This window comes from Sander lucioperca, chromosome 15, assembly GCF_008315115.2.
Source record: "Sander lucioperca isolate FBNREF2018 chromosome 15, SLUC_FBN_1.2, whole genome shotgun sequence".
In the NCBI taxonomy this organism is placed as follows: domain Eukaryota; kingdom Metazoa; phylum Chordata; class Actinopteri; order Perciformes; family Percidae; genus Sander; species Sander lucioperca.
Window position 1 is genome coordinate 28,623,985 of NC_050187.1, and position 24,237 is coordinate 28,648,221.

At 40.6% G+C, this 24,237-nt stretch overlaps 3 protein-coding genes across 6 annotated transcripts; all 3 read right to left on the bottom strand.

The window, feature by feature from the left end:
• On the bottom strand, positions 1-10,842 carry aftphb (aftiphilin b). Of its 4 annotated transcripts, none has more exons than XM_031316084.2 (10): positions 10,661-10,842; positions 7,547-9,126; positions 7,054-7,226; positions 6,767-6,893; positions 6,478-6,534; positions 6,243-6,365; positions 5,672-5,732; positions 1,782-1,877; positions 1,455-1,578; positions 1-1,276 (listed from the first exon to the last, which is right to left on the bottom strand). In XM_031316084.2, exons 2-10 carry the CDS (start codon positions 9,089-9,091, stop codon positions 1,144-1,146), a joined length of 2,439 nt encoding a protein of 812 aa, XP_031171944.1. In that variant the 5' UTR covers positions 9,092-9,126; positions 10,661-10,842; the 3' UTR covers positions 1-1,143. The 4 variants fall into 4 exon arrangements, with proteins under 4 accessions (XP_031171944.1, XP_031171943.1, XP_031171942.1 ...); XM_031316083.2 differs by lacking the exon at positions 10,661-10,842 and adding an exon at positions 10,440-10,589; XM_031316082.2 differs by lacking the exon at positions 10,661-10,842 and adding an exon at positions 10,410-10,581.
• Positions 10,843-12,392: 1,550 nt separating this feature from the next.
• On the bottom strand, positions 12,393-15,601 carry LOC116061794 (zinc finger protein 543-like). The gene is made up of 2 exons (XM_031316154.2): positions 15,091-15,601; positions 12,393-14,191 (listed from the first exon to the last, which is right to left on the bottom strand). Exons 1-2 carry the CDS (start codon positions 15,287-15,289, stop codon positions 13,257-13,259), a joined length of 1,134 nt encoding a protein of 377 aa, XP_031172014.1. The 5' UTR covers positions 15,290-15,601; the 3' UTR covers positions 12,393-13,256.
• A 1,787-nt stretch (positions 15,602-17,388) lies between these two features.
• Positions 17,389-20,245, bottom strand: LOC116061792 (zinc finger protein 850-like). The gene is made up of 3 exons (XM_031316152.2): positions 19,861-20,245; positions 17,906-19,139; positions 17,389-17,547 (listed from the first exon to the last, which is right to left on the bottom strand). The coding sequence occupies exons 1-2, from the start codon at positions 20,123-20,125 to the stop codon at positions 18,151-18,153; spliced, it is 1,254 nt and encodes a 417-aa protein (XP_031172012.2). The 5' UTR covers positions 20,126-20,245; the 3' UTR covers positions 17,389-17,547; positions 17,906-18,150.
• Between the last annotated feature and the right edge of the window lie 3,992 nt (positions 20,246-24,237).

Below are 24,237 nucleotides of genomic sequence, written 5' to 3' on the forward strand. Positions count from 1 at the left end.
ATGAATGCATGAGCTGATACATGTGGGGGGATTCTGCCTCTCGACTGACGGAGCTGAATTTTTAGGCTAAAGACTGAAGATAGCCAAGCAAGCACAACGATGAACTCACTGTTAGAGTCCACAATGCCTCTTGTTTCTTTATAAGCCCTTCATAATCAACTTAAAACATCACATAGCCAACAAGACAGTACAGTGACACACCAAAAACACAGTAATAAATTACATACAACAAAAGCTATGTATTGATTGAGTCAAAATAAAATAGTGTGTTAACGCTTACATACTGTTCCTATTGTATACCTGCATGATAGGCCCAAGAACACTCATAAGTGTCTATACCAAATTTTGAACCACAGGTGCTTAATCCTTAATTAATGTTTCAGAGAGCGGGGAGAGTGTATCTTTTAGGTTCAACACCACTCGTTTATGGAGAAAAAACATCTACAATCACACAATATCATGTCATATTTTACCTTAGACATGAAAACATAAGAGCCTTAATGATTTAGATAATATTTTATTGAAAGTGAAAATGGCAAGAGCATTCTGGGGATTGTTATATCATTATTTATAACCTTAACAAGCGTCAAACGCTGTCCTCCTCACTGGGTTAGGGTTAACCCAAATCACTGTCTGCTTGCTCATCTCGGAAGACCAGATCAATGACCTTTTGGACAGTCTCACTGCCATAACCAGTGGTGGAATGTAACTGAGTAAATTTACTCAAGTATTGTACTTAAGTACAAATTTGAGGTACTTGTAATTTACTTATTGGCTTATCTACAGCCAATACAAACATGATCATTCCCTTCAATATCGTGAATCATATCGCAATCGCAACATCAGTCAAAAATAATCGCAATTAGATATTTTCCTCATACCGTGCAGCCCTAGATCTGAATACTTCTTTCACCACTGGCTATAACCTCAGTCACTGAAATGGCAGCTTTATAGTCTTATGACACCCCTCCCCCCACCCAACCCCAACTCCTCTTTTGAGCTCTGTTGGTTGGCTGGGAATGGATGGGTTTTTATCTTAATCTGGGTTATTTAGTAACATTCAAGATTCCTTAAAACCGCAATTTCCCTTAATGTCACCTACTGTACACTGGTGGATTGAAAATCCATTTCAATATATACAGGTCAAATTTGACCAGGAACAGGTAGGAGGATGCTTGGGAACATGAGGACCTTGGCCTGCATGAAGGACAGGTTAGGCAGTCCAGAGATCAGCCTGCCAGCCTCCGCACTCAGCTCCTCATTCTGCTGAGGTTTCCTGATGAAGAACACACACACACACACAAACGCTATTTAAAGACATTAAAGACAAGGAGATGATGCATTATTAATACATTAAGAGAAGCTTGTGAATGATTTAGATCTTTGTTTCATTGAATGAATGCTTGAAAAGGATTAAAAAGAATTAAAATATGCAAAAGTGCAACTGAGCTGACCGGACTGAAGTGCTGGTTTTCTCTGCAGTGGACATGAGGCGATTCAAGGTGTCTTCCATGTGGCTACTTCTAGCGCCGGTTTCCAGTTTGCTGATGGTCAACTCGTACAGCTCACGGTCAACTCCTTTTCATGCGAGTGTGCGTAACAAACGCATAAAACTCAATGAGTGTCAAGAGGACTTACACACCCACAGCACGAGCTAAATCTAGCAACAGTACTGTATACTGGCTTTTTTTTTCTGGTGGCTGCTCTGTGGCTGTTTCTTTAACCATAAACCTTAAATGAATGACAATAAAATCTACATTTCTGCAGTTTCACACGCTGACCTGTAGGAGGACTGTTGCTACGGCTGCTGCTGCTGCTGCAGTAGGATCTGCGCTCCTCCTCAGGACCAAAATAATCCAGGTTGAGAGCAGAGCAGTCTGTGCTGACAAGGGGAGAGGGGGGGAGTGGGTGAGGATTGTTGCAGGGTGAGGAAGGATGGGGTAGCTTGATTTCTTATTCATAAAAGGAGAGCTATGATTTCTTCTTTTACTGAGACAGTGGGAAGAGAGTGAGAGAGTGGCTGACACAGCAAACAAAGCAATGCAAAGCTGTCATCATTCAGAGAGCCCTTCACCATGAAGTATCCAAGCCACCACCTAGCAACTAGGTCACTGAAATAATCTTCACACAGAAATAACATCGCTCAGGTGACAAGTGGTACAAATAGCTGCTTAAGTCAGTTCTTAATTATGACTTTCACCTTGATTATATAAGCAAACATACAGACACTTAAGTTGGATTTTGTTGTTATGAAAGTCAAATTAGAACATCTTACATAACACGTAATGAAGGGTTGCTGTTATCTGAAAAACATTTTAATCTGTTGCTGTATGCTGAAATATTTTTTATATTGTATTGCCCAACATTTTCAATGATCTAGTATTTTGCTGTAATAACAATGTTTGCTGTCTAGCTAGACTTGAAAATGACATCACCTTTAAAAGCGTGGACTTGTAAACAGTTTCACATCCTTTGCCTGACACTAAATCCCAGCAAGCTGTGTAGCTGTTTGACCACTCCCAACTTTGCATTCAACCACAGAAAAAAAAAATGGATACAGCCTCCAACAAGAGAGGAAAGCTGAGGGGAAGAGAAGCCAAACCAAGCAGAAAGGATCGACTGATTTATTTCAGTATTTACAAGGATTTCCTACAAGTCATATTGCAGTGCATTAAATCTGGATTTGAGCAGTAAATCTGACGAAATAATAATAAATAACTAAAAATCTCAACAAAGTAGGTCCAAAGTCCAAGTACTTTTTAAAAAACAATTGCTGGCATAAAGGCACAACTCAATTATGAAATACTGTGACTTCAGTTGTAGCAACACTTTTGATTGGTAATGAAATACTGAGTAGATTTCACTTCATATTTCTTTGTTTTTTGAAAACTGAAGTGCTTTGGAAATAAAAACTCCTTTATCCTATTCAGCATAAAGTATTATGCGCCAGTGCACAGGGAGTGAAAAAAAAAAGGAAAAAGCAATAAACGCAGCATAAAGTGACAGCAGTAGTTATTCTTTCTATTATGATAATAATCTCCCACACATTTAACCTAATCACAGAATAAATCAAAACCCCAAAGACAGATTTCATATAACCAACCATATGAACAAATATGGAAATTAAGAAATAAATATAATACTGCAAACAAATATTTCTAAATATATGAAGTGTGTATCCTTTTGTATACAGGGTTGATTGTTTGACTTTAAATGACTTAAATTATTTTGATTTGTTCCTACAGTGAATACAGTAAATGTGTTTTGACCTCTCTGCTGCACTCAGCACCACCTACAGAGAATACAGTGCCCTCTGCTGTCCATACTTTACTATTACAAGTGACATCTGATCACTGCACCTTTGTAAGAAACAATCTTGTCAAACACGAAAACACAATGGGCATAAAGGACGTTTTTTTTTTAACCCATATAAACGATGTCTGTGGTCTCAACTCAGTGTCTTCTATGAAATTACTGGTAAAATGAATGAAATATGTTTATCAGCTCTGACAGCTTGCATGCTGCAGACCAGAGCTGAAAGTCAAACATGTCAGCATGCTGACGAATCAACAGTGGAACACCAAATATGGAGCTGGTCAAGTCAAGCAAACAGTTCCTACAGCCTATAGAAAAAGAGTGACTTTTATCACTTCTTGATTTTTTTTTGCCTTTTTAAGTTAGTCACTTTCGTTTATGAGCAATGGTTATGCAACAAAGCCTTTCTTTATACGTCTTCTTTCTTTATACTTTTGTGTTTACCCACTTAAGAAACACGCAGCAGCAAAATGGGTTGTGTAACAAAGATTGTTGTCTATCACTGTCCTGAAATTCAAACTTCAAACACTTCCTATAAAAATTCACGAGGACACCGAACACAAGCTAGGCTCCTTGGTCATTTGTCATTAACTGACGAATCCATATATGGAGCTTTATCGCCTCCATGAATTATATTTAATTTACCAGAGAACACTCCCCGTCTACAGTCATTTCACTCATAACATAATCGTTGCGACATAACATTTTTGGAAGTTTTACGAGGAATTAGAAACATCCTTTCTGTGTAAATACCATAGACTGTTAATATTAATGGACAACGCATCCGGTTCGGTGAAGTGCTGCAAATGCAGAAGTGCCTTAAACCTGCATTCTATCTGAATTCCAGCAGGGGGCGACACGTGCGGTCGCAAAAGGAGGTCGGTTTTTGTAGAAGTCTATGAGAAAGTGACCCACTTCTCACTTGATTTACGACCTCAGTAAACATTTTCATAATGAGTTTATGGTCTCAATCACTAGTTTTAAGTCTTCTGCAACACAGAATGATGTTCATTTTTTGAATTATGGACTTGTTGATTTTAAAATCAATGATAAAGCAGGGGGTGTTTTAGGGCGTGGCTATGACGTGATTGCCAGTGAAAGTGTGTAACGTAACGTAGAGTGTAAGGGCTCCTCCCTCACTCTTCACTCTCGTCTAAAATCGTCACATCCGCAACCAGGATGGCTGCCGTAACGGCAAACTCGACGGCTCATAGCAGATCTCCACAAAACAATGGGTGACGTCACACACGCGCTGTCCATTAATATACAGTCTATGGTAAATACTGATCTAAACACGACTGTACTAAATCGGATTCTTATTAAATCACATTTGTTCCTGAGCAAATAATGACTAATACCTGTGTTGTTTTCCTTTTAATTTTTAAACATTTTTGATTGATTTCTCCACCAAAACGGTTCTAACAGAAACACTTTACAAGCTAATATGAACAAATAAATAGTTTCCATCAAAAACTAAAGATACTTCAGTGTCAAATAGCCAAATATTGGATGATGCTGTCAGATTTATAGGCTAAGTCTAAAGTGCTTATAGCACATAGACCACAGTATTAATACTGGAGGAGTTAGTTGAACCCACAGTGGCCACCAATAAATGAAATTAAAATGGTCCTTAGAACAAACCCATCTGGTTAATCAACATGGTACGTATTACGACCATGTTCCATGTGTTCTCTGCAAATGTGACTTAATTTAGCATATTACCCTCAGATGTTTTGTGTTGTAGTTTAAAAAACAACAACTTCAGAATCATCAAGTACAATAACAGTAATGCACATCTTGTTTCAGTAGACTTCACTTTAGTTTTCAGTAGCCTTTAACCACACCAGGTTTCCCCATAACAACTGAGACTGATAAATTCTTTGTAAAAGGTGGCAGCAGGTGAAGATGACAAATTAGAGTAGTTGAAGGGAGGGAGAAAAGGGAAGCCAGGACAGTGTTTCCCCTGTAACTGTTGTGGAATAATTATGACTCATGGGTCATTTTTCGGTTTGGTTTCACATCTATCTTACTTGAGTCCCAGTTTTGGGTCTGGTGGGTGTTACGTACAAATTATAATGACAAAAACGTGATTTTTGAACACTGGGTCTATCTGTGTTATTCATGAGTGGAAATTCATTTAAATCACAAAAATGTTGTGGTCACCCAATACTGCTGAGTGAATAAAGGGGAAACACAGTGGAAATGAAAAGAAGCAGAACATGCCCTGGAGGAAGTGAGGAGGAGTCCAGAGGAGCCCAGAGGAAACTCAAAGGTTTAGGCTTAGCCACGCAGGAGGTGGCTGATACTGTAGTCTACTTCCAGCCCCAGAAGTGAGGGGCTCGACGAGGGGACGTACCGTCCTGAGAGCTGCTAAGGCCACGGCTGCTCCAGTCCAGATGGCTGGAAGGGAGCGCCTCCTACACAGAGAAAAGTAAACGGCATTTAAAACTGTCACTTATCAGAATGCAACAGTTGCATGTGTTGTCATCTAGTCTCTTGCTCTTTAAAGCTTTAGTGCGTAACTTTTTGATATTAATGAATGTCCGTTCAAGCCGTTGCCAAATGAGTTGCTACAAAGCTAATTAAGACTATCAGCTCCACACAACTCTCTCTGTATTTCTCAGTATGACTATGTTCAGAAGATTGTGTCATCCGGCAACTTTCCCACGCAGAAACTCGAGTGAAGATAATTACCTCTTCTGAAGAGTCCATCATGTTTTTTTAATCCTCCGTGTCCTCCTTGACTACTAGCAACTGCGTGGAGGAGGGGTGGGGACTGTGCGCGATCACGGAAGGCTTGTACCAAGTGGAGGCGCCGACAGTTTTGTTGTCATTACTTAGAATTCCTCACAGGGGCGACAGAAACTATGCACTAGAGCTTTAATACAGCTGTAGTAAATCAACTCAAATCAAAAAGACAAATTTACCGGCATTGAATCTGTTGAGGGGTCCGGTGTGTCCCGATGCCCTGGAGGTGCTAGTGTTGTGACTGCTGTGTGTCCTGGAGAACAGACAGCTGGCACAGAGTCTTTGGTGGGCTCTAGCATTCCCTGAAATGAAAACAAAAACAAAAACAAAAACAAAAACAAGGTAAGGAACATGGACTGTCAATGGTAATGACCACTGAAACCGCTGCTCTTACACCATTACAATGCTGCTCACCAGGCTGGATGCAAAAGCAGGCACAGCCACTGGCTGCTTCTTCATGCCAATGAACACCTTTCACAAGGTAAAAGACACATAAAAGGAAAACAGCATTAAAATAAAACATGAATGAATGAAATAGGAGTGTAACAGCTTGTAACTCTACTGAATTACTATCCTATTTTCATATATACATAAAATACTGTGTGTCAAGTTTGACCTGGCCTGAAACGCACTATGGGGGACATTGCCCTTTGATGTTGTAGTATTAGCATTATTAGTATTTTTTACGTTTTGCCAAACTCACAATGTTCCTCGTCTCCACACCAAGGCACCTGAGCAGAGTCCTATTTGTGTGGGAACCTCCCCACTGAAATTGGAGGCCAACTGCATCGTGGAGGTCTTGCTGTGGCCACCACACCCTCCGCCGAATCCTGAGAAAGGGTAAGAAAATGAAAAAGCAGCACTTTGGTGTATTCAAAGACAATATTTATTTAAAAAAAAAAAAAAAAAAAGGAGAAAGGGAAAACTGCTGCATCCTGAAAACGTCACAGACGTTCAACATATCCACCATCATTGGCAGGGAGTCCTCACCACTGAGATCTGGGACAGAGTTCGGGTATCTCCTCCTCCTCACTCTCAGGGAGGTGTCGGGCGTGAAGCAGAGCACCGAGGCTGAGCACCTCCTCCCCACCTTCCACCGCTGGGACCTCTACCTCTGGAAAACTGGCCAGGAGAAGCTGCTGGACACAGCAGGACAGAGACACCTAGCCAGAAAAAAAGGGAGAGGCTTTTTCTTTTTTGAATCAAATGTTCATAATATGTGATGAACTTTCCTTTGACATTAAGCTTTTACCGTCTATAACATATATTTTTGAATTGCCTGGGAAGCACTTAAAAAGTCTGTGATAAATAAGAAAACTAAATAATGACAGAAAAAGAAAAACATAATCCAAGACAAGCCCTGAAAAAAATACATTTGCTGAAAAGAACTTCAGGCCAATAACAAAATTATTCTCTGTGGCCTTTAATTATCATCATAAAGAGCAACAACAATGAAGCCAGTTTTTAGGGAAATGTCTCCCACCTGACAGCTGTTCCTCCTGGAAACCCCATATTGCCCTGCCCTGTCCTGCTCCTCCTCAGTGTTCCCATCAGTCTGCAGGCTGATGACTGGCTCTCTGAACTGCGTCCAAGTTTTTCCCTCCTCCTGAGCCCTCTGGTCCTTGAACTCCGCCCACGACCCCTCTCCATCCTCCAGTGTGGGCGCTGAGCAGAAATCAGCAAAGCTGTCACTCGGTGGGAGCTTTCCTAGACTCTGCACCTCTGCATCTGCAGTTTGTACACGCCCTTGGTCCCTGTGATGCTCAAAACTACAGTCTTCAAAGTCTGCAAATTCGTCTTCTGTATGCGTTCCAGGTTGTGACTGGATGGAGGTAGCAGAAGTTTCCTGAGTCGCAGATGGGTTGCAATAATGAAAACCCTCCTCTGCCTTAGACTGTCTGAGATTTGCCATGCTGTTGTTGAAAAAGCAGTCAGAATGCCTGTAATTTCCCAGTTCTTCTTCCTCATCATCATCATCAGTCTGGTCCCAGTCAGTCTGACCCTCCGGTGAAACAAGAGATGAAACATTTGGTTCCAAGTCCGCAGAAGGATCCTCAAATGACATATCATCAGAGAAGGACGCCAGGTCCTCTGAAGCAGACTCATACACACTAAATGTTTGGGGGACAGTAGAAGTGCTCTTTGCCCGATCTTCTCCGTCTTCGTCTGACACTCCATCCTCTGGCACCTCTGTGGTTTGTAAAGAATTATAACTATGCCTCTTTTCCCTCTGGCTGTCTCCAGCTTTGCCTAAGTCCTCCTCCCCATAATGAGGTTCTTCGGGTGGAAAATCCAAAGCTGCTGCTGCAGCTTCCGGAGGCTGATGGTGGTCCTGAGATGGTTGCACGAGTGCTGCATCTCTTTTCTCACAGTGCTTGACCTTAGTGCAAATGTTGTCTTTTGCCTCGCATGCACATTGGGATCTGGGCGCAGAGTCCATAACAACCTCCTGTCCTGGATAACAGATTTGTTCACCCAAGCTGTTGGAAGAGTTTGTCTCATCCCCTCTGCTATCCCATTGCTCTTTGCTGCCTATGGGAGAGAAGCCACAGCACCAGGGATGTGCTGCCTGCTCTGTAAACACAGTAAAATCAGCAAACCCTGTTTCTTCCACGGGAGACCATGCACCCACTGCAGAGGCTATGTGGGTCCCAGAGTTGTGGTCTCTTTCAGAGTAACCATTTGTGAGGTGCACACTTGATTCTGCTTTACAATCCTGACCTTCCATGTATATGTTGCCCCTGCCGGACCCCGAGTCCACAGTGGATGTGGGTTGGGACTGTTCAACTGGGTTATTCAAGCTACAGTTGGGTTGATGTGTGGCTGGCTTTGTGGTGGTAGAAGGTAGCTGTCTGAGGCTGGATGGTGAATCTGTAGAATCAATAAAGCCAAGAGGCGAGCAGGACACCTCGACAGAGAACCCCCCAAAATCCCCAAATTCGTCCTCCTCTGACCCCGCCTCCCCATCGCCATCATCATCCAGTGGAGGGGGGGAGGAGGGGTGCAAGGGTATGATGTCTGGCTCCATGGGTTCTACTAGCAGCACCTGAAGGCCTCATGCACCTGGGAGAGGGAAAGTGAAAAGAGCAGGAGAGCATCATGAAAAACAGCTTCTTGAGAATCAGACAACAACGTTTCAGTGTGTTGATGATGGCAATTGCTCAGCACAAGATTGTCGATATTTTCTAAGACTGATGGATCGAGCCAACTATGAAAGTTAAGGTATGGTGGTGTTATCCATGGTGCAGCCTTGTCTTTTGGCCTGTCTTTGAGAGCAGTTGTACAATGGTGAGATTGGCATCTCCTTGCCATGCATGCAGATTGAGTGTAAGCAGCACATCCCCTTGCCTGCATAGACCCTCAAGACCACCTCAATTGACATCATATTGCACATTGACAGTTTTAGCACCCTTACATTACTTGCCTATTTGTTTTGGCTTTGGTTTTGGGATCTTACGTATTACTTTTAAGGCATTAATGTACTGGGTCCACTGCTTCATTATTATAATTTTTTATATACTATCATTATGTTTTATTCATTATGTGTTATTATGTATGTATCATTCAGGTTTGCTGTTTCCATTCCTCTTTTGTGTGAAGCACTTTGTAATGTTGGTTTTGATGGTTGCTATACAAACTTAATTATTATCATAATTCAAAATGTCAGTGGTTTTGGTTCAGTTCAGACATTCAGCAGACTGTTAAAACAGAGGAACCTTCAAACATGATTGTTGCGCAAAGTAGAAGCTTAACAAATCTGCACTTTATATTTAAATCTACTGCACTCAGATGTTCGAACGTGCTCTTTTTGTGTCTGCTAAAATACTGTCAAATGTTTACATCTATCTGAGATATTACCAGCTTTCTGACTCCCCTTCGGGTACTGATCCTGGAGTGGAAAAAGTGGCCAGCGCTGGCCGCAGTCAGTAAGCTGATACAGGAAACATTATCCGCAGCTTTGTGCTACTAGGATGAACAGTTCAAACCTGCGCCTACAGCAGCAGCCGCTTCAGGATCATGGATTAGTAACGTTACCTGTATTAAACCTTCAACAGTTAAACACACAAGAACTGCATTACAACGTTGACTGAAACATCCCTAAAAAGTATTATTACACAACAGATTAAGGTATTTATTTGGCTTTGTGAATAGTCGGAAAAGCAGAAACAACCATGTCCTGCCATTTTCTCCGGCCAGCTTAACGTTAACGTTACATTACCACCAGCTAGCTAGTGTAGCCGGCATCTAACGCTAGCTATCCGTCAAAAGCAAACGTTGACGTGCTATTTAAACGTGGCTAACAGCTAACGCTAGCTGAGAATACAAAGTGCCAGCTTTTTATTTACCAACACTCATTCACTTTGCCTTCTCGTCACTTCTTGTCTGTTTATTGTGCCGCAGCTTGGCTCTCCATCCTCTGTCATCATTCTCCCTAAGTATTACCTGGGATATGTAAGAAAGACCTCTCACTATGTTCCGTTTCGAGGTGCTGTAATTACTTAGCCTGGATGCCAGCCGAACTTAGCCCCGCCCACAACATTTGAGGTCGGGAAGTTCGGGTTATACCCAGCTTTTGAATAAAAAAATAAATAACAACCTCTCAGAGAGCATTTGCGATGTGAGATGGCTGATGTCCTTAAACAGACTTCCTGTTAGAGCTGTTGTGTCTTGGAGTTGCTATGTAACAACAACAAAAATGCCCAATGATTCACTGCAACAATGATGAGACTCAACAGCATCTTTTAATGGACTGCTACAGAGCAAAAGAAGTCTGGGATAAATTAAAAGTGTAGGCCTATGGTGTAAATTTTGATTTTTCATATAAGTCTGTTATGTAGGCCTACTGTAGATGATGTACTATCAGAGAAGAACAAGGAATTAATGCAAATAATCATATGTATTGTTTGTTTTAAATTATGGAAGACGAGATGCTGTATGATTTTGCAACAGACTGTTGTAAACAGTGACGACGTGTGCAAACAGGTGCTCACTGAACTCAGGAGAAGAACCATGAACAGCTCCTTCCTTGGAACATACTGAACTTGTGATCTACAGCACTTTATGAAGGACTCTATGCACTGGATGCACTTTATTAGCTCATTTTGCACATTAGCACTGGTTTGTTCATAAGCCTAGTTCATTTGTTATTGTTTTATTCATTATTTTTGTTGTTTGTTTGTTTCCCCTGGTATGATATGTAGCCTACTGTTTGTCTAGTTATAACTTGTATTTTGTAAAACTTTAATAAAGCTCTGATTAAAAAAAAATGGATTCTAGTCATATTCTGAGTCTAGTCATATAACCGACGTCAGGCTAGTTATTATTCATAGCGAACAGGAGTTGGGGAAATTCCACGGGACATTTTTTTCAGAACCAGAAGGCGACTCTTCTTTAAAATAGACGATCTTCGATTTGAAAACAATATCACCACCTACTGGAGAGACTTGATCCTACACCTGCTTATTCAGCTTCTTCACTTTTTTTATGCAGTGGTGGAAAGTAAGTCACTACGTACATTTACTCAAGTAGCCTACTGTACTTAAGTACAATTTTGAGTTACTTTACTTTAGTATTTAGGATTTTATGTTACTTAACATATATAAGTACTTCTTCCACTGCTTTTATGGTTATGATTTTTCATAGTTACAAGTACTAGTAGCAGTAGTACATAGTACACATTTAGTCCAATACAGAAATGTAATGTGACATTTGGGAATAGACATAAAGCGTGTTCCAGTCTCTGTGCTGCTATTAATTCCAGCTATAGTTCATTTTAGGGTAAGAAAGTAGATAAGTTTGAGTTTAGTTTATTTATGGAAGGGGACAGCGCAAATTAATAAAACACATGATTTCCCATGGGTTAAAAAAGCCAGAATTAGCCAAAAGGCTATTTTTCATGTGTAGTCCCCCTTTAAAAAACAAAAAAACAACACAAGCATTACATAAGTAATCAATGTGGCTGCCTGCTGTCCATAATGGTAGTGGGATATCATGGACTCCTCCCCAATCTGACATGTATCCTGTTTAGGGTTGCAAAATTCCAGGAATTTTCAAAGTTGGAAACTTTCCATGGGAATTAACGGGAATTAATGGGAATAAACTGAATATTTTTAATATTGCTTGTTATAATACTGTTAGTCTATAACAGGGAACTTAAATGTACTTGAAAAAAACCCATCTTGCAGCATAATCTTGGTTAAAACAACCTGATTTAATGCAACTTCAGTTGAATGTCTTCTCTATATTCATCAATGACATGCACGCACGCAGTATTCAGCATAGGCTACTACATACTTGCCAACATTTAGTTTTTAAAATACGGGAGTTTTTTTTTTTTTTTTTTTGGGCTACTACTTAGCCTACTGCTATTGAGGCCACACCCACTGCAGAGATCATTATAGAATCCAACATTCTACAGCAGATTGAAGCTGATTGAAGACAGCATTTGAGCCCAAGGACTACATCCCATCCAAATTCCCATAATTTCCATTAATTCCCATGAAAGTTTCCAAATTGAAATGTTTCCAAAATTTGCAAGCTAAACTTTCCATGGAAAGCAATATTAAAATATCCAGTTTATTCCCATTAATTCCCGTTTATTCCCATGAAAGTTTCCAAATTGGAATGTTTCCAAAATTCCCCAGCTAAACTTTCCATGGAAAGTTTCTGGAAATTTACCGGAAAATTTCCGCCCTTTTGCAACCCTAATCCTGTTTGAGAAAACCTTTTCAGACAGGTAGAGTAGTTGACGTTGTTTACAGTATTAAGCATGAAAGTAAACAAGGATGGACATGGATCTAAAATTAGGTTCTAAATTTAAAGAGTTTGTGCTGGAGCCACACTTTTCATTGTTAAGTGTTTATTACTAGGTTATGCTAGTCTACATGTATCACAAAAGCTCTTTATCATTACAAAATAGAATTGCAATAACCACGAGCGGTAACATGAACTAAAAGGTCAGGCTTGAACTGGTCAGAGATCTCAAATGCACCGAATCCGCAAAACTGGACTGAAAAAGGTTGAGGTCTGCAACGGAAGACATTTTCTTAGACGTCTGTAATTCTTTGTTTTTGTCCTCCAGACCTCTGAATCGCTGGCTACATTTTTCACTTGCTCAGAGACTCAAATGATAAATAAAAAATAATGAATGACGTGAAACAAATGTCAATTCAGTCTGATGATCAGGCAAAAGACTACAAAACAGTGTGGGGTTTCCTTGCTTCATGGTTCTTCTTATGGACCCCCAGTTTTGAAGCTGAGGGAAAGTGTTTACCACAAACCAAACAGGAAAATGACTTCTTCCCTTTTTGCTTCTTCATACCACACGTTTGGAGATGATAACTATAGGTAACCATTTTGCCGCACGTTTTGCAAAAATATGGCTTTTCCCCTGTGTGCAACCTCAAGTGAACATTGAGATTTGACCTTTGAGCAAATGACTTCCTACAGAAAGAACACTTGTGTGGTTTTTCACCTTTGTGAATTCTTGAATGTGCAACCAGATGGCCCCTACACGCAAACTCCTTGTCACACTCAGAGCATTTAAAGGCCTTCGCAGTCATATGAATCTTATAAACGTGTCTTATCAGATCAGAGTCCCTGTTAAACTGCTTGCCACAGAAACGGCAAGCCTTTTCGTCCATCTGGGCTTGTTCCTGCTCTGTTAAAGCAGCGTCACTGCTGGGACTCCCACTCCATTGATCGTCATTCAATGTTAAAGGTATAGTGCCGAAAGTTGGGAAGAGCTGGCAGTCTGACTGAGCACTTTTATCTGATTCAGTAAGTCTGATGTTCACATCCTCGGAGGAGTCACCCTTCAGGTCTGGAATGATACACTGATGCCCCTGCTGACTGTGACGAGGCGACGATAAATCATCTCGTTCATTCCATTTGTCATCTACGTTTGCGTTTACGCTCACAGTTTCAGCCGTGAAAGATGGGAACAGCTCACAGTTAGTGGTTGGTTCTGATTTAGGATGTCCAGCATCGTTGGAAGTACCCGCCTCCATGTCTGGACTGACACACCAATCCACCTGCTCCTGTTTGACCTGCTGAGAGTCATGGGTCTCATTTTCCTCCACATTAGGAAGCTGGTCTGGCAAAATCTCCTCAGAGACTGACGGGATGTCTAAAAGACAGAGAGAACATATGTTATAACCTATTAAAAGGTCACTTTATGAGGTTTTTTAACATTAATATGATTTCCTCCAGCCTGCCTATGGTCCCCCAGTGGCTAGAAATGGTGATAGGTGTAAACCGAGCCCTGGGTATCCTGCTCTGCCTTTGAGAAAATGAAAGCTCAGATGGGCCGATCTAGAATCTTGCTCCTTATGATGTCATAAGGAGCAAGGTTACCTCCCCTTTCTCTGCTTTGCCCGCCCAGAGAATTTGGCCCACCGAAGAGAGAGAGACATCATGGCTTTCAAATGAGCAAAGTGGCAGTTGGTCAAGGCCACACCCCCACCCTCCACCTTACCCCCCCCCCTCCTCTCTCTCCTCCTCAATAGTTACAGACACAGAAATGGCACATACTAAGGAAAGTTCATTGTTGGACTGGCTCTAGCGGCTGTAATTCTGCACCAAGGCTGAATTTCGGGAAAGAGACTTCAGATACAGCATTAGGGGACCACTAAGGTCTCTATAAAAGCATCCAAAGAGCACCATGTCATGGGACCTTTAAATAACCAGGTAATATTTATCACAAATATATTTTGTGCAAGTAGGATGTGTGTTCAAACGACCAAAGGTAGAGGATCAACCTTGTTTTTTTTAGCCATGAAAGTTTAAGTTGTGTTCATGAAGTTGCTTCCCTCCATCTGTTGAGCTCCAATCTTAGTCACATGAAGTAGTGGAGTATACAATATGGGCTGATTTATCAAAACATAACCTTGTGAAGTCGTAAGATGCTGAATATAGGCTACTTCTGCCAGATCCTGTTTGCTAACATCAATATAGCCACTCTGTTACCAAGCAACGCTTTTCAGCTATGTCAATCGGCTACAGCCTAACGTTACATTAGACACAAACCTGCTCTGACTAACATCACTTTAGACTGTAGAACGGTCAGCTGCTGGATCTGCTGTTTCAGAAGGATAATTGTTCTCTTGGAGCGGACAGCTTCATCCTGATACTCCGCTATCGTCTTCTCAACGAGTCCAAAGATTTCCTCGGTAGCCGCTGCCAGTCGCTCGTTGACCAGCAGTCTGAGCAGCTGCGTCCCCGACATGATGGAGCGCTGGGCGGCTAACGTTACCGGTAAATGTAGCTAGAGGGTGGTACACTGACTTTCAATAAAGAAAAAAACTCCTCAGGAACTGAAAGCCACATTCACCAACAATGGGATGGGACCTCGGATGTATTAAGAGAACGGATGGGATCACTTAATTTAGTTCTTCCGGTTTAACGTCATGACGCACAGGGTACATTTTTAACAGCGCCTTAAATGCATACTTCATGGCTCTATATCTACTATGACTTGATCTATGTTACCTTTATTTTTCTGAAGACAAAGTGTTAAACAAAAAAAAAGTTGTACTTTTTATGTTCCTTTAGATTAACACAATGTTTGTTTTTTAGTCAGCTTGAATGAGCAACATGGGAATACAGCTTCTTGGTTGTTTTTTCAAGGTACTCACATGTGAATGGAGATGTGAAATCTGCATTCTGCATTTCAAAATAGCATGAAACGGTGCGTCGTTTCGGTCCTCGGTTGTCCGTTAACTGTGTTGTCCTCCGGGACAAAATGCTCTGAGTATACAATACATTTCTTCAGCTCGTCCAGGGCAGAGTTTATATCTATGTTCAGGGCAAACAGCCATAGTTTCAGCCGCTCAGATTCCCTTACTGGATGATGGCGGTGAAACGATTCTGTACGTCTTCACAGCGCAGGATAGCCTAGTACAACAACGGTCAGTGTAACGCTTATCAGTTCAATTTTCTAAGCACAAACGGACATTTGGAAAAACAGAAAAATGCGTTCAAATATCCAATTTTTCATTTTTTTTCCCGCCTTGACAAATTAAAAAATTGGATCTTTAAACTCTTTTTCCAATTTTCTGTTTTTTATTCAGAGGATCAGAAATTTAGAAAATTACAAAATTGCGTCTGGGCTCCAATTATTCAATACTGCAATTAATGGTATCCTCTCCCTCGTTCCGCCTAGCTACGCCCCCCCCCCCCCCCCCTCGAAACCATCAGTTGCGAGCACCTCTGACGCCAAAGTCTATCAGTTGTTTTTTTGTTTTTTTTATATATATATATATATAATTTGAGCCCAGATGCAATTTTGTAATTTTCTCAATTTCTGATCCTCTGAATAAAAAACTGAAAATTGGAAAAACAGTTTAAAGATCCAATTTTTTAATTTGTCAAGATGGAAAAAAAAAATGAAAAATTGGATATTTGAACCCATTTTTCTGTTTTTCCAAATGTCCGTTTGTGCTTAGAAAATTGAACTGATAAGCGTTACACTGACCAACAACTTGCCTCATTTTAATATTACCGGTATGCTAACGTTAGCTTCATATTAGTACTTGTGGTTCTTGTGGAGGAAGTTTGGCAAACCGCCGAATGAAATCCCACTTCCTGGTAACGTAAACTTCATCAGCATCGGATGCGCTCACAGAAAAAGTAGTCCCAAACTACCGGGGAAATGTTGTGAAAAGATGTTAAAACTAACAGATATTTTACTTAAGTAAGAATAGCAATACAGTGTAAAAGTAAAAGTACATTTTAATTACTTTATATACAGCTGGGTGGGTAGTTTTATCTATAATACATCTTGTTAGTTGACTTATATGTTGTAGCATTCAGCAGTCATTAATCAATAGTTGCTCCTGAATTGTAGTGGAGTAGAAGTATAAAGAAACAGAAAATGAAAATACTAATAAAAAAAAAAATACTAATCAAGTAAAGTAAAAGCACCTAAAAACTGCATATACAGTGCTAGCTAGCAAATAAAATAGTAAATATACGTAGTTACTTTTCACCACTGGTGTGATTTAAAAAAAAAAATACATTAATAACTAAATGAAATACACAAATACAAATTAACAAAATAAGTATATATTAATTTAAAAATTACAAATAAATTACTATAGTGGGGTGGCATAGCTAACCTATTGTTCATTTTGTGATAAAAGCACCAAAATTGGTACCTGTATAGCTCAATATATTTACAAGAAATCTGGATATTGGGCCATTGCAGATTAGCATTCTGATGACTGCCGGCTGACAGCGGTTACTGGCATTGAACACTTTGGCCACCCCCAAGCTGCTGCTGTTTCCATGTTTTCAGCAAATTCACAAATATTATTTACATACAAGTGAAGTGAAAAATATGTTTTATTAAAATGTAAGTGATTAATAAATGAAAGAGAAATGCAACAAAATATTGTGAAATATCGATGTAACCGTAGTAGTAGCGATAACATAGGCCATGTAACCCTAACCCTGATTTTTAGCGAATGTACTGAAGCCATTAACCCTCATGTTGTTCTCGGGGCAAATCTGAACCGTTTTCAAAGTTGATAAAGTGCCGAAAATGTAAAAAAAAATAAAAATAAAACACGACAAAACGTTAAAAAAGCAACAACAAAAAAACTATCAAAACCGCAAAAATAAGCACCCAAAACATTGAAAAGGTGACAAAAACATTGGGGGAAAGCGGGAAAAAAACGTCAGAAAAAGCAATTCAAATGTTGAAAAAAGTGACCAAAACAATGGAAAAAAACCCCACTAAAATGTAAAATACAACACTTTGCAAAAAGTGACTGAAACATTGAGATAGGGACAACAAAGGTGTTTTTTTCATGGTCGATGGGAAGACAACACAAGGGTTAACTCTGCTCCTTGAAGGGGCGACCTCTAGCTAACCCAGTACAATTTCCTTTACAAAAAAAACATACAGTATATGCTAAAGAGACCTTAGAGTCAGCTGGCACACTTCTCCTATGTGACTTTTAATTCACACTTTAAAAAAAAAAAAAGACAACTTGTTTTGTATTGAACTCACATCAAATTCCCGTTTGCCAAACAATTTCCTCATTTTCCAATATGTGCCTGCACAGTAGACTTACTAGTAACTCTTTAGCTGTTTACTGCGTTAGCTCTATGACATTTCACACAATGTCTTGCTGCTGTGCTGCTGCCGAAACGTTTTCCGCAGACTCTGCAACCATACGGTTTTTCTCCTGTGTGGATCCTCTGATGAACACACAGGTAGGTTCTCTGCGCGAAAGATTTGCCACAGAACGGACACGTGTAAGGTTTCTCTCCGGTGTGGGTCCGCAGGTGCACCACAAGGTAGTCTTTACGCAGGAATGCCTTTCCGCATTCGTTGCACTTAAAAGGCTTCTCCCCAGGGTGGCTCTCACCCACGTGTCTTATGAGGTCAACATCCTTTAGAAAGCAAGCGCAGCAAATGTGACAGAACTTGACTTCAGTGTGAGATTGAAAGTGATCTGATAAACTTTCTTTGGTCTCAAATATGTCTCCACAGAAGTTGCAGACACTATCACTGGGCACTTCCTGTGAGCTGAGGTACTCTGGAGAAACAGCGGCAGCCTGACAGGAGGTTTCATGACTGTTGTGAGCTGGAGTCACGTCTAGCTTCCACTCTTCTTCTTCGTCGTCGTCTTCTTCTTCTTCTTCTTCTTCTTCTTCTTCTCCTTCTTTATTTAAATGTGCAGCAGCAGAGTATTGTGATGCAATGTCCTGGCAGTTGGCAGTCATGTCTAGCTTCCACTCTTCTTCTTTATTTAAATGTGCAGCAGCAGAGTATTGTGATGGAGAGTCCTGGCAGTTGGCAGTCATGTCTAGCTTCCACTCTTCTTCTTCTTTATTTACACGTGCAGCAGCAGAGTATTGTGATGGAGAGTCCTGGCAGTTGGCAGTTCCTTCTGTATTACTATAAAGTTGTTGCACACAGTGGGAGGGAGCGGCCTCCAGCGTCGCTGTGAGCTCCATTTCTTCCTCTTTGATCTGCTGGAATAATAGATCTTGGCTCTGCTGCCTCTCCATGTTGGGATTCCACTCCTGCTGAGGGGGAAACATCTCTTCTGACACTTCGGGGCCATCTGTTGAACATGAAACAACATTTTACTCAGATCTTGTAAATTTGTTAAGCACTGGAAAAGAAATATGCAGAGTTTCACCTCTCATTCTCAATTCCTGTCAGTCATTCTTCATTATCGGACTGTCTGCTCTGATTGGGAACATCATTGACATATCACATATTGTTTGTGGTGTTGCAACCTGTGATTCTTGTATAGATATATTTGTGTTTCATGTTGTGCATTGTATGCCTGATAAAGGTCAGTGACCTAAATGTTGTATCTCTAATGAACTTGGTGCTGACAGGTGCAGGAATTCATCTTTTTCTTAAATCCTGTGTATGTGTGTGAGTGTGTGAGTGTGAGTGTGTGTGTGTGTGTGTGTGTGTGCGCGCGCGCGTCATGCTGCAGACTGGACGGGGCAGAGTCACGTGAGAAAGTATTAGGATTTTAAAAAACAAATTACCAAATGACATCGGAAAGTTACATCGGTTAGAAAGTTAAGAATTTCGGTTTCGATGACTTTTTGATGAATAGTCGAGCCCTACTAAAGACCATATCACAGTTGTAAACATAAACATTCTTAATGGCCCCAAGTGGATTTCCTGTTGTCCAGGAAGTAAACAAGGGGCCGGGGCTGTAACAATGGGATTCCATTGGAAAGGTCCAGAGCCGTTAAGAGAGAGAGAGAGATTGAACGGCTCTGAAAAGGTCTAACGTTATACGGAGAGAGAAACCTTCAGACCTGCAGCAGCGATGCTCTCGGATCTCCTCTCGTCCAGCTCTCTGCGCAGCTGTAGGATCTCTCTTTTTGACCGAAAAACCTCTTCCCGGTAGTCAGCGATCGTTTTCTCCACCAAACCCAAAATCTCCTGTGCAGCCACCGCGAGCCGCTCAGTGACAAAGCCCCGCAGCGACTCTGACATGATGGAGGGTATTAGAGTGAGACAGTCAGGTGTGGAAGGCTCTGTGGCGATCATGGAAACTGCTGCCGGAGGTTGACGGCACATGTGAGATGATCCCACAAAGAAGAAATTCTGTGTTGCGTTTACGGCCCGTTGGAAGGGTTGGAAAAAGCAAAGTTGTGGAAATTCTTCTTCTTCTTCTGAATTCCGGTAGACTAGGTGGCTTGCGGCATAGATATATATAAAGGCCTTTATAAAAGCCTTTATATATATCTATGGCTTGCGGCCCACATTGCTCCCTCCCACAGGACAGTTTAGGTAACATTATAAGGCATCGTCAATGTCAGAGGGGTAGACATCCTGTTGCAGAGATATAATCTTTTATGTCTGTAGCTACTTGACTATGGTGATGTTTTATAGCTACATGCATGCTTCATCTCAAAGTTTGTACCATGGATCTCTGAGGTTCATCACTGGTGTGAAAGCCCTCACTCACCTTCCGTTGGATGGCCTTCTTTATCAACACGGAGACTTCAACACTGGTATTTAAAGGTTATGGGAATGTAAAAATTAACATTAGGGGAACGTTCCCTAAAGGTTACAACAGTAGGGGAACGTTAGGGGAACATTCTCTAAAGGTTACAACGTTAGGGGAACGTTCTCTAAAGGTTACAACGTTAGGGGAACGTTCTCTAAAGGTTACAACTGTAGGGGAACGTTAGGGGAACGTTCTCTAAAGGTTACAACTGTAGGGGAACGTTAGGGGAACATTCTCTAAAGGTTACAACGTTAGGGGAACGTTCTCTAAAGGTTACAACTGTAGGGGAACGTTAGGGGAACATTCTCTAAAGGTTACAACGTTAGGGGAACGTTCTCTAAAGGTTACAACTGTAGGGGAACGTTCTCTAAAGGTTACAACGTTAGGGGAACGTTCTCTAAAGGTTACAACTGTAGGGGAACGTTAGGGGAACGTTCTCTAAAGGTTACAACGTTAGGGGAACGTTCTCTAAAGGTTACAACGTTAGGAACGTTCTCAGAACATTCTGAGAACGTTCTGGGAAGGGTCGATGTAACCAAAAACTAACGTTCCCTAAACGTCAGGAAAACTTTCCATGGGAACCAAAAACTAACCTTCAGGGAACGTTCCCGCAACCAAAAAGGAACGTTCCCAGAACGTTCTGGGAACCAAAAATTGTTACCTGGGATATACCTTCATATACAAGGCTATTTTAGGTCTACTTCCATCCTACCTCCTGACCTATATCAGTGTAAATAGTACCAGAACTTACAATCTTCGTTCCCAGGATCTCTTCCTTCTGTCTGTTCCAAAGGTTAGAACTAAGCTGGGGAAAAAGTGTTTAAGTCTGCTGCTCCCTCTACATGGAACAAGTTACAGAAATCAATGAAACTTACTGAGCTGGTCACATTGGTCGCTTTTAAGAGGATGTTGATTGACTTGGAGGCAGCCACATCTGACTCTAGATGTTTTGCCTGATGTGTTTAGGATTGTGGTTGACTTTGAAGGATTTGCTGTTTCAGTTGTTTTATGTTTTTAGTATTTTTGTGTATTTTGTGTTTGTATGTACTGCATGTGTGGTTGTACTGCTGCCTGTCTTGGCCAGAACACTCTTGAAAAAGAGATTTTTAATCTCAATGAGTCTCTTTGTCACAAATGACAGGAGAAGAGGCTTTTCAAGCTACCCCCCTGAACCCATAAAACCTGCAGAACAGGCCTATGTCAAATAATGAAGTAACAAATACACAAAAACAATAACCTAGAACATTAGTGATATTAAGAATTAAGCAGACACAAAACAGTCTTACATTTTGGGAACAGGGCCTAGTGAAAAGGAGGGAAAGGCAGCCTTTTCACACTCTTCCTGGTTAAATAAAGGTAAAATAATAAAAAAAAAATAATATATGACGGTGTATACATGGTTCTGACCTGCTTCCACTATGTCAAGTTTTTTTTTTTTCCCCAATTAATTTATTGAGAGCATTTGCAGAAACAACACATACAAGTACACATACACACAACTACAAAATAAATACATAAGCAACTCATATCCCAGGGAGTCTGCAAAGTTAAGCAAGGCTAATCAACAAGCAGTCCAATTCATAGCATCACTTACAGTTAGAAGAGTTCCAATATCATTCAGTTACGTGATGTCGCAAGTGTTGAGTATATCTGCACAGTCTTCAGAGCTTTACAGTTCTTTGAATATCTTATAGAGTCCAAATATTCATTGACTTCATTTTCAAACACAGGAAAGAAAGGTTTAGAGCCCCTGAACTTACATTTATGGATGTGATATTTAGCGAGTAGAAATAAAAGATTAATAATGGAATATTTTCCTTCCTTAGCCGTCTTAAGCTCAACCATACCAAAGAAAACATCCTTAAAACAAAAAGAGAAATCCATAATGAAATAGGTTTGGATAAATTTAAGGACGTCTGAATTTTTCTGTGTAGGAACATTTCCAAAATAAATGGGAAATATCTTCATCTGACCTTTTACTGGGTAGAATCTGTGAATTCATTTAAACGTAACTTCTCTCACTTTATATTTGAAAGGCAAAGACCAAACATTTTTTCCAAGGGACGTTCTCTATTAAACTGTTCAAATATGGGATTATATAAGGAATAGTAACAATATATTTTTGGTATAAAGTCCTAATTGTTTTATTTTTAGTCCGGCGCACCACAGAAAAGCATAAACCCTCCACAGCAGTAGGCTATCAGATAAATCCATATTGCGAGTCAGTGGCCATGGGAAATGAATGCCTCCCTGCAGCATTCTGATTCCACAGGGAACTGCATCAAAGACAATTGAATTCTCCTTAACCGAAACAGGAATATGAAATTTCCGCTAAAAATCGGAATAACTGTACAGTCTGCCATTCGGGTCAAAGAGTTGGCCAACAAGTAAAAATAGTATTCCTGTACCAGTTTTCAAAAAAATAAAGATTTGTTTTTGAAGAGAACGTCCTTATTATGCCAAATGTAATATCGATGAGGTGAGAATGTATGTTTAAATAAGAGAGACCAAGCCAAAAGCATGTGTTTATGAAAATTGGACAGTTTGATTGGGATTTTGCTAATATGATAATTAGCCTACTAAGTAGATGCTCAAATTGAAGTCTCTCAATGTCACGTTCTAGTAGCCTATAACTGTTCTCCTTCATTTTTGTAGTGAAGACAATCTTTAAAGTACATGTTTAACAGTTTGTTGCTGTTTGCAGGTTCTACAAAGTCCGTCCTCATGCTAGCCCATCGGTGCTAGAACCCATGCAAGTCCACAATGTCCGAGTCTCAGCCAAGTCTTCTTTCTTTGCCTAAATAGCACTTTTCTGCCTGTAGGGTGAAGTCAGGTAAAGTGGGACACTTTTTGGTAAATTGCATTTTAAACAACCTAAATCAGTTAGAATGTATTAAAATTGTATGAGTTTTGTTTAAATAGATTGTAATGAAGGCCACTATGGGGAAATTTACCCAATTTATGTATTTATTAACAAACTGTTCATCTTTAAACACCATCTGACACCCTCTTCAGCAAACTGGAAGCAATCAGGTTGAGTGGGACACTTTGTTAGGGAAAGTGGGACACTATTTTATGGTTAAAATGAACATGAGAAATACAACTCCAATGAAGTTGGGACGAAAAATGTAAATAAAACCAGAATACTGATTGGCTAACGTGGGCTTGAGCTTCTTGTTACACTGCCACCTACAGGTGTGGCATGCTCTTGACAGCATTGACAGCATATATACACGGGTACATGTAAACGAACACTTTTCTGAAAACATAGAGGTTCTAAATGTCCGTTTATGAAAATAGCCGGCCATGTGTAAACGTAGTCTCAGCTGTTGAAGTGCTGAGTAGAGAGGGTGGCCCAGTTGTGAGGGTGGAGGCATGGGGGGCTGGCCCAGTTGTGAGGGTGGAGGTATGCGCGTCCTCATCAGGCTGGCTGGTTACCACCACTTCTTCCACACCAAAATAAATGTCCTCCTCTGACAACAGAAGGGTTTCTGATGTTTCCTCAATCACCCTTTCAGTGGTTAGGGCTTGGCAAGAAAAGGTCAGTTGAATGACTTCCATGGAGACAGGAAACATCCCTGAGGCTCAGAAACCTGTAGAAGAGTAATATGTATAATGTAATTATGCAATGTAAATAAGACAGTAAAAACAATGATCCACTTACTGCTAATCTTTTTAT

What these genes read in the sequence shown, in the direction of transcription:
- aftphb (XM_031316084.2), bottom strand. Translation starts at nt 9,091, where the DNA reads ATGGAGCCAGACATCATACCCTTGCACCCCTCCTCCCCCCCTCCACTG. An exon ending in CTCTGTCCCAGATCTCAGTG is followed by an intron (nt 6,894 to 7,053) that starts GTGAGGACTCCC and finishes ACCCTTTCTCAG; the next exon opens with GATTCGGCGGAGGGTGTGGT. An exon ending in CTGCTTTTGCATCCAGCCTG is followed by an intron (nt 6,366 to 6,477) that starts GTGAGCAGCATT and finishes TTTTCATTTCAG; the next exon opens with GGAATGCTAGAGCCCACCAA.
- LOC116061794 (XM_031316154.2), bottom strand. Translation starts at nt 15,289, where the DNA reads ATGTCGGGGACGCAGCTGCTCAGACTGCTGGTCAACGAGCGACTGGCA. An exon ending in AGTGATGTTAGTCAGAGCAG is followed by an intron (nt 14,192 to 15,090) that starts GTTTGTGTCTAA and finishes TCTGTCTTTTAG; the next exon opens with ACATCCCGTCAGTCTCTGAG.
- LOC116061792 (XM_031316152.2), bottom strand. Translation starts at nt 20,125, where the DNA reads ATGTGCCGTCAACCTCCGGCAGCAGTTTCCATGATCGCCACAGAGCCT. An exon ending in CGAGAGCATCGCTGCTGCAG is followed by an intron (nt 19,140 to 19,860) that starts GTCTGAAGGTTT and finishes CATGTTCAACAG; the next exon opens with ATGGCCCCGAAGTGTCAGAA.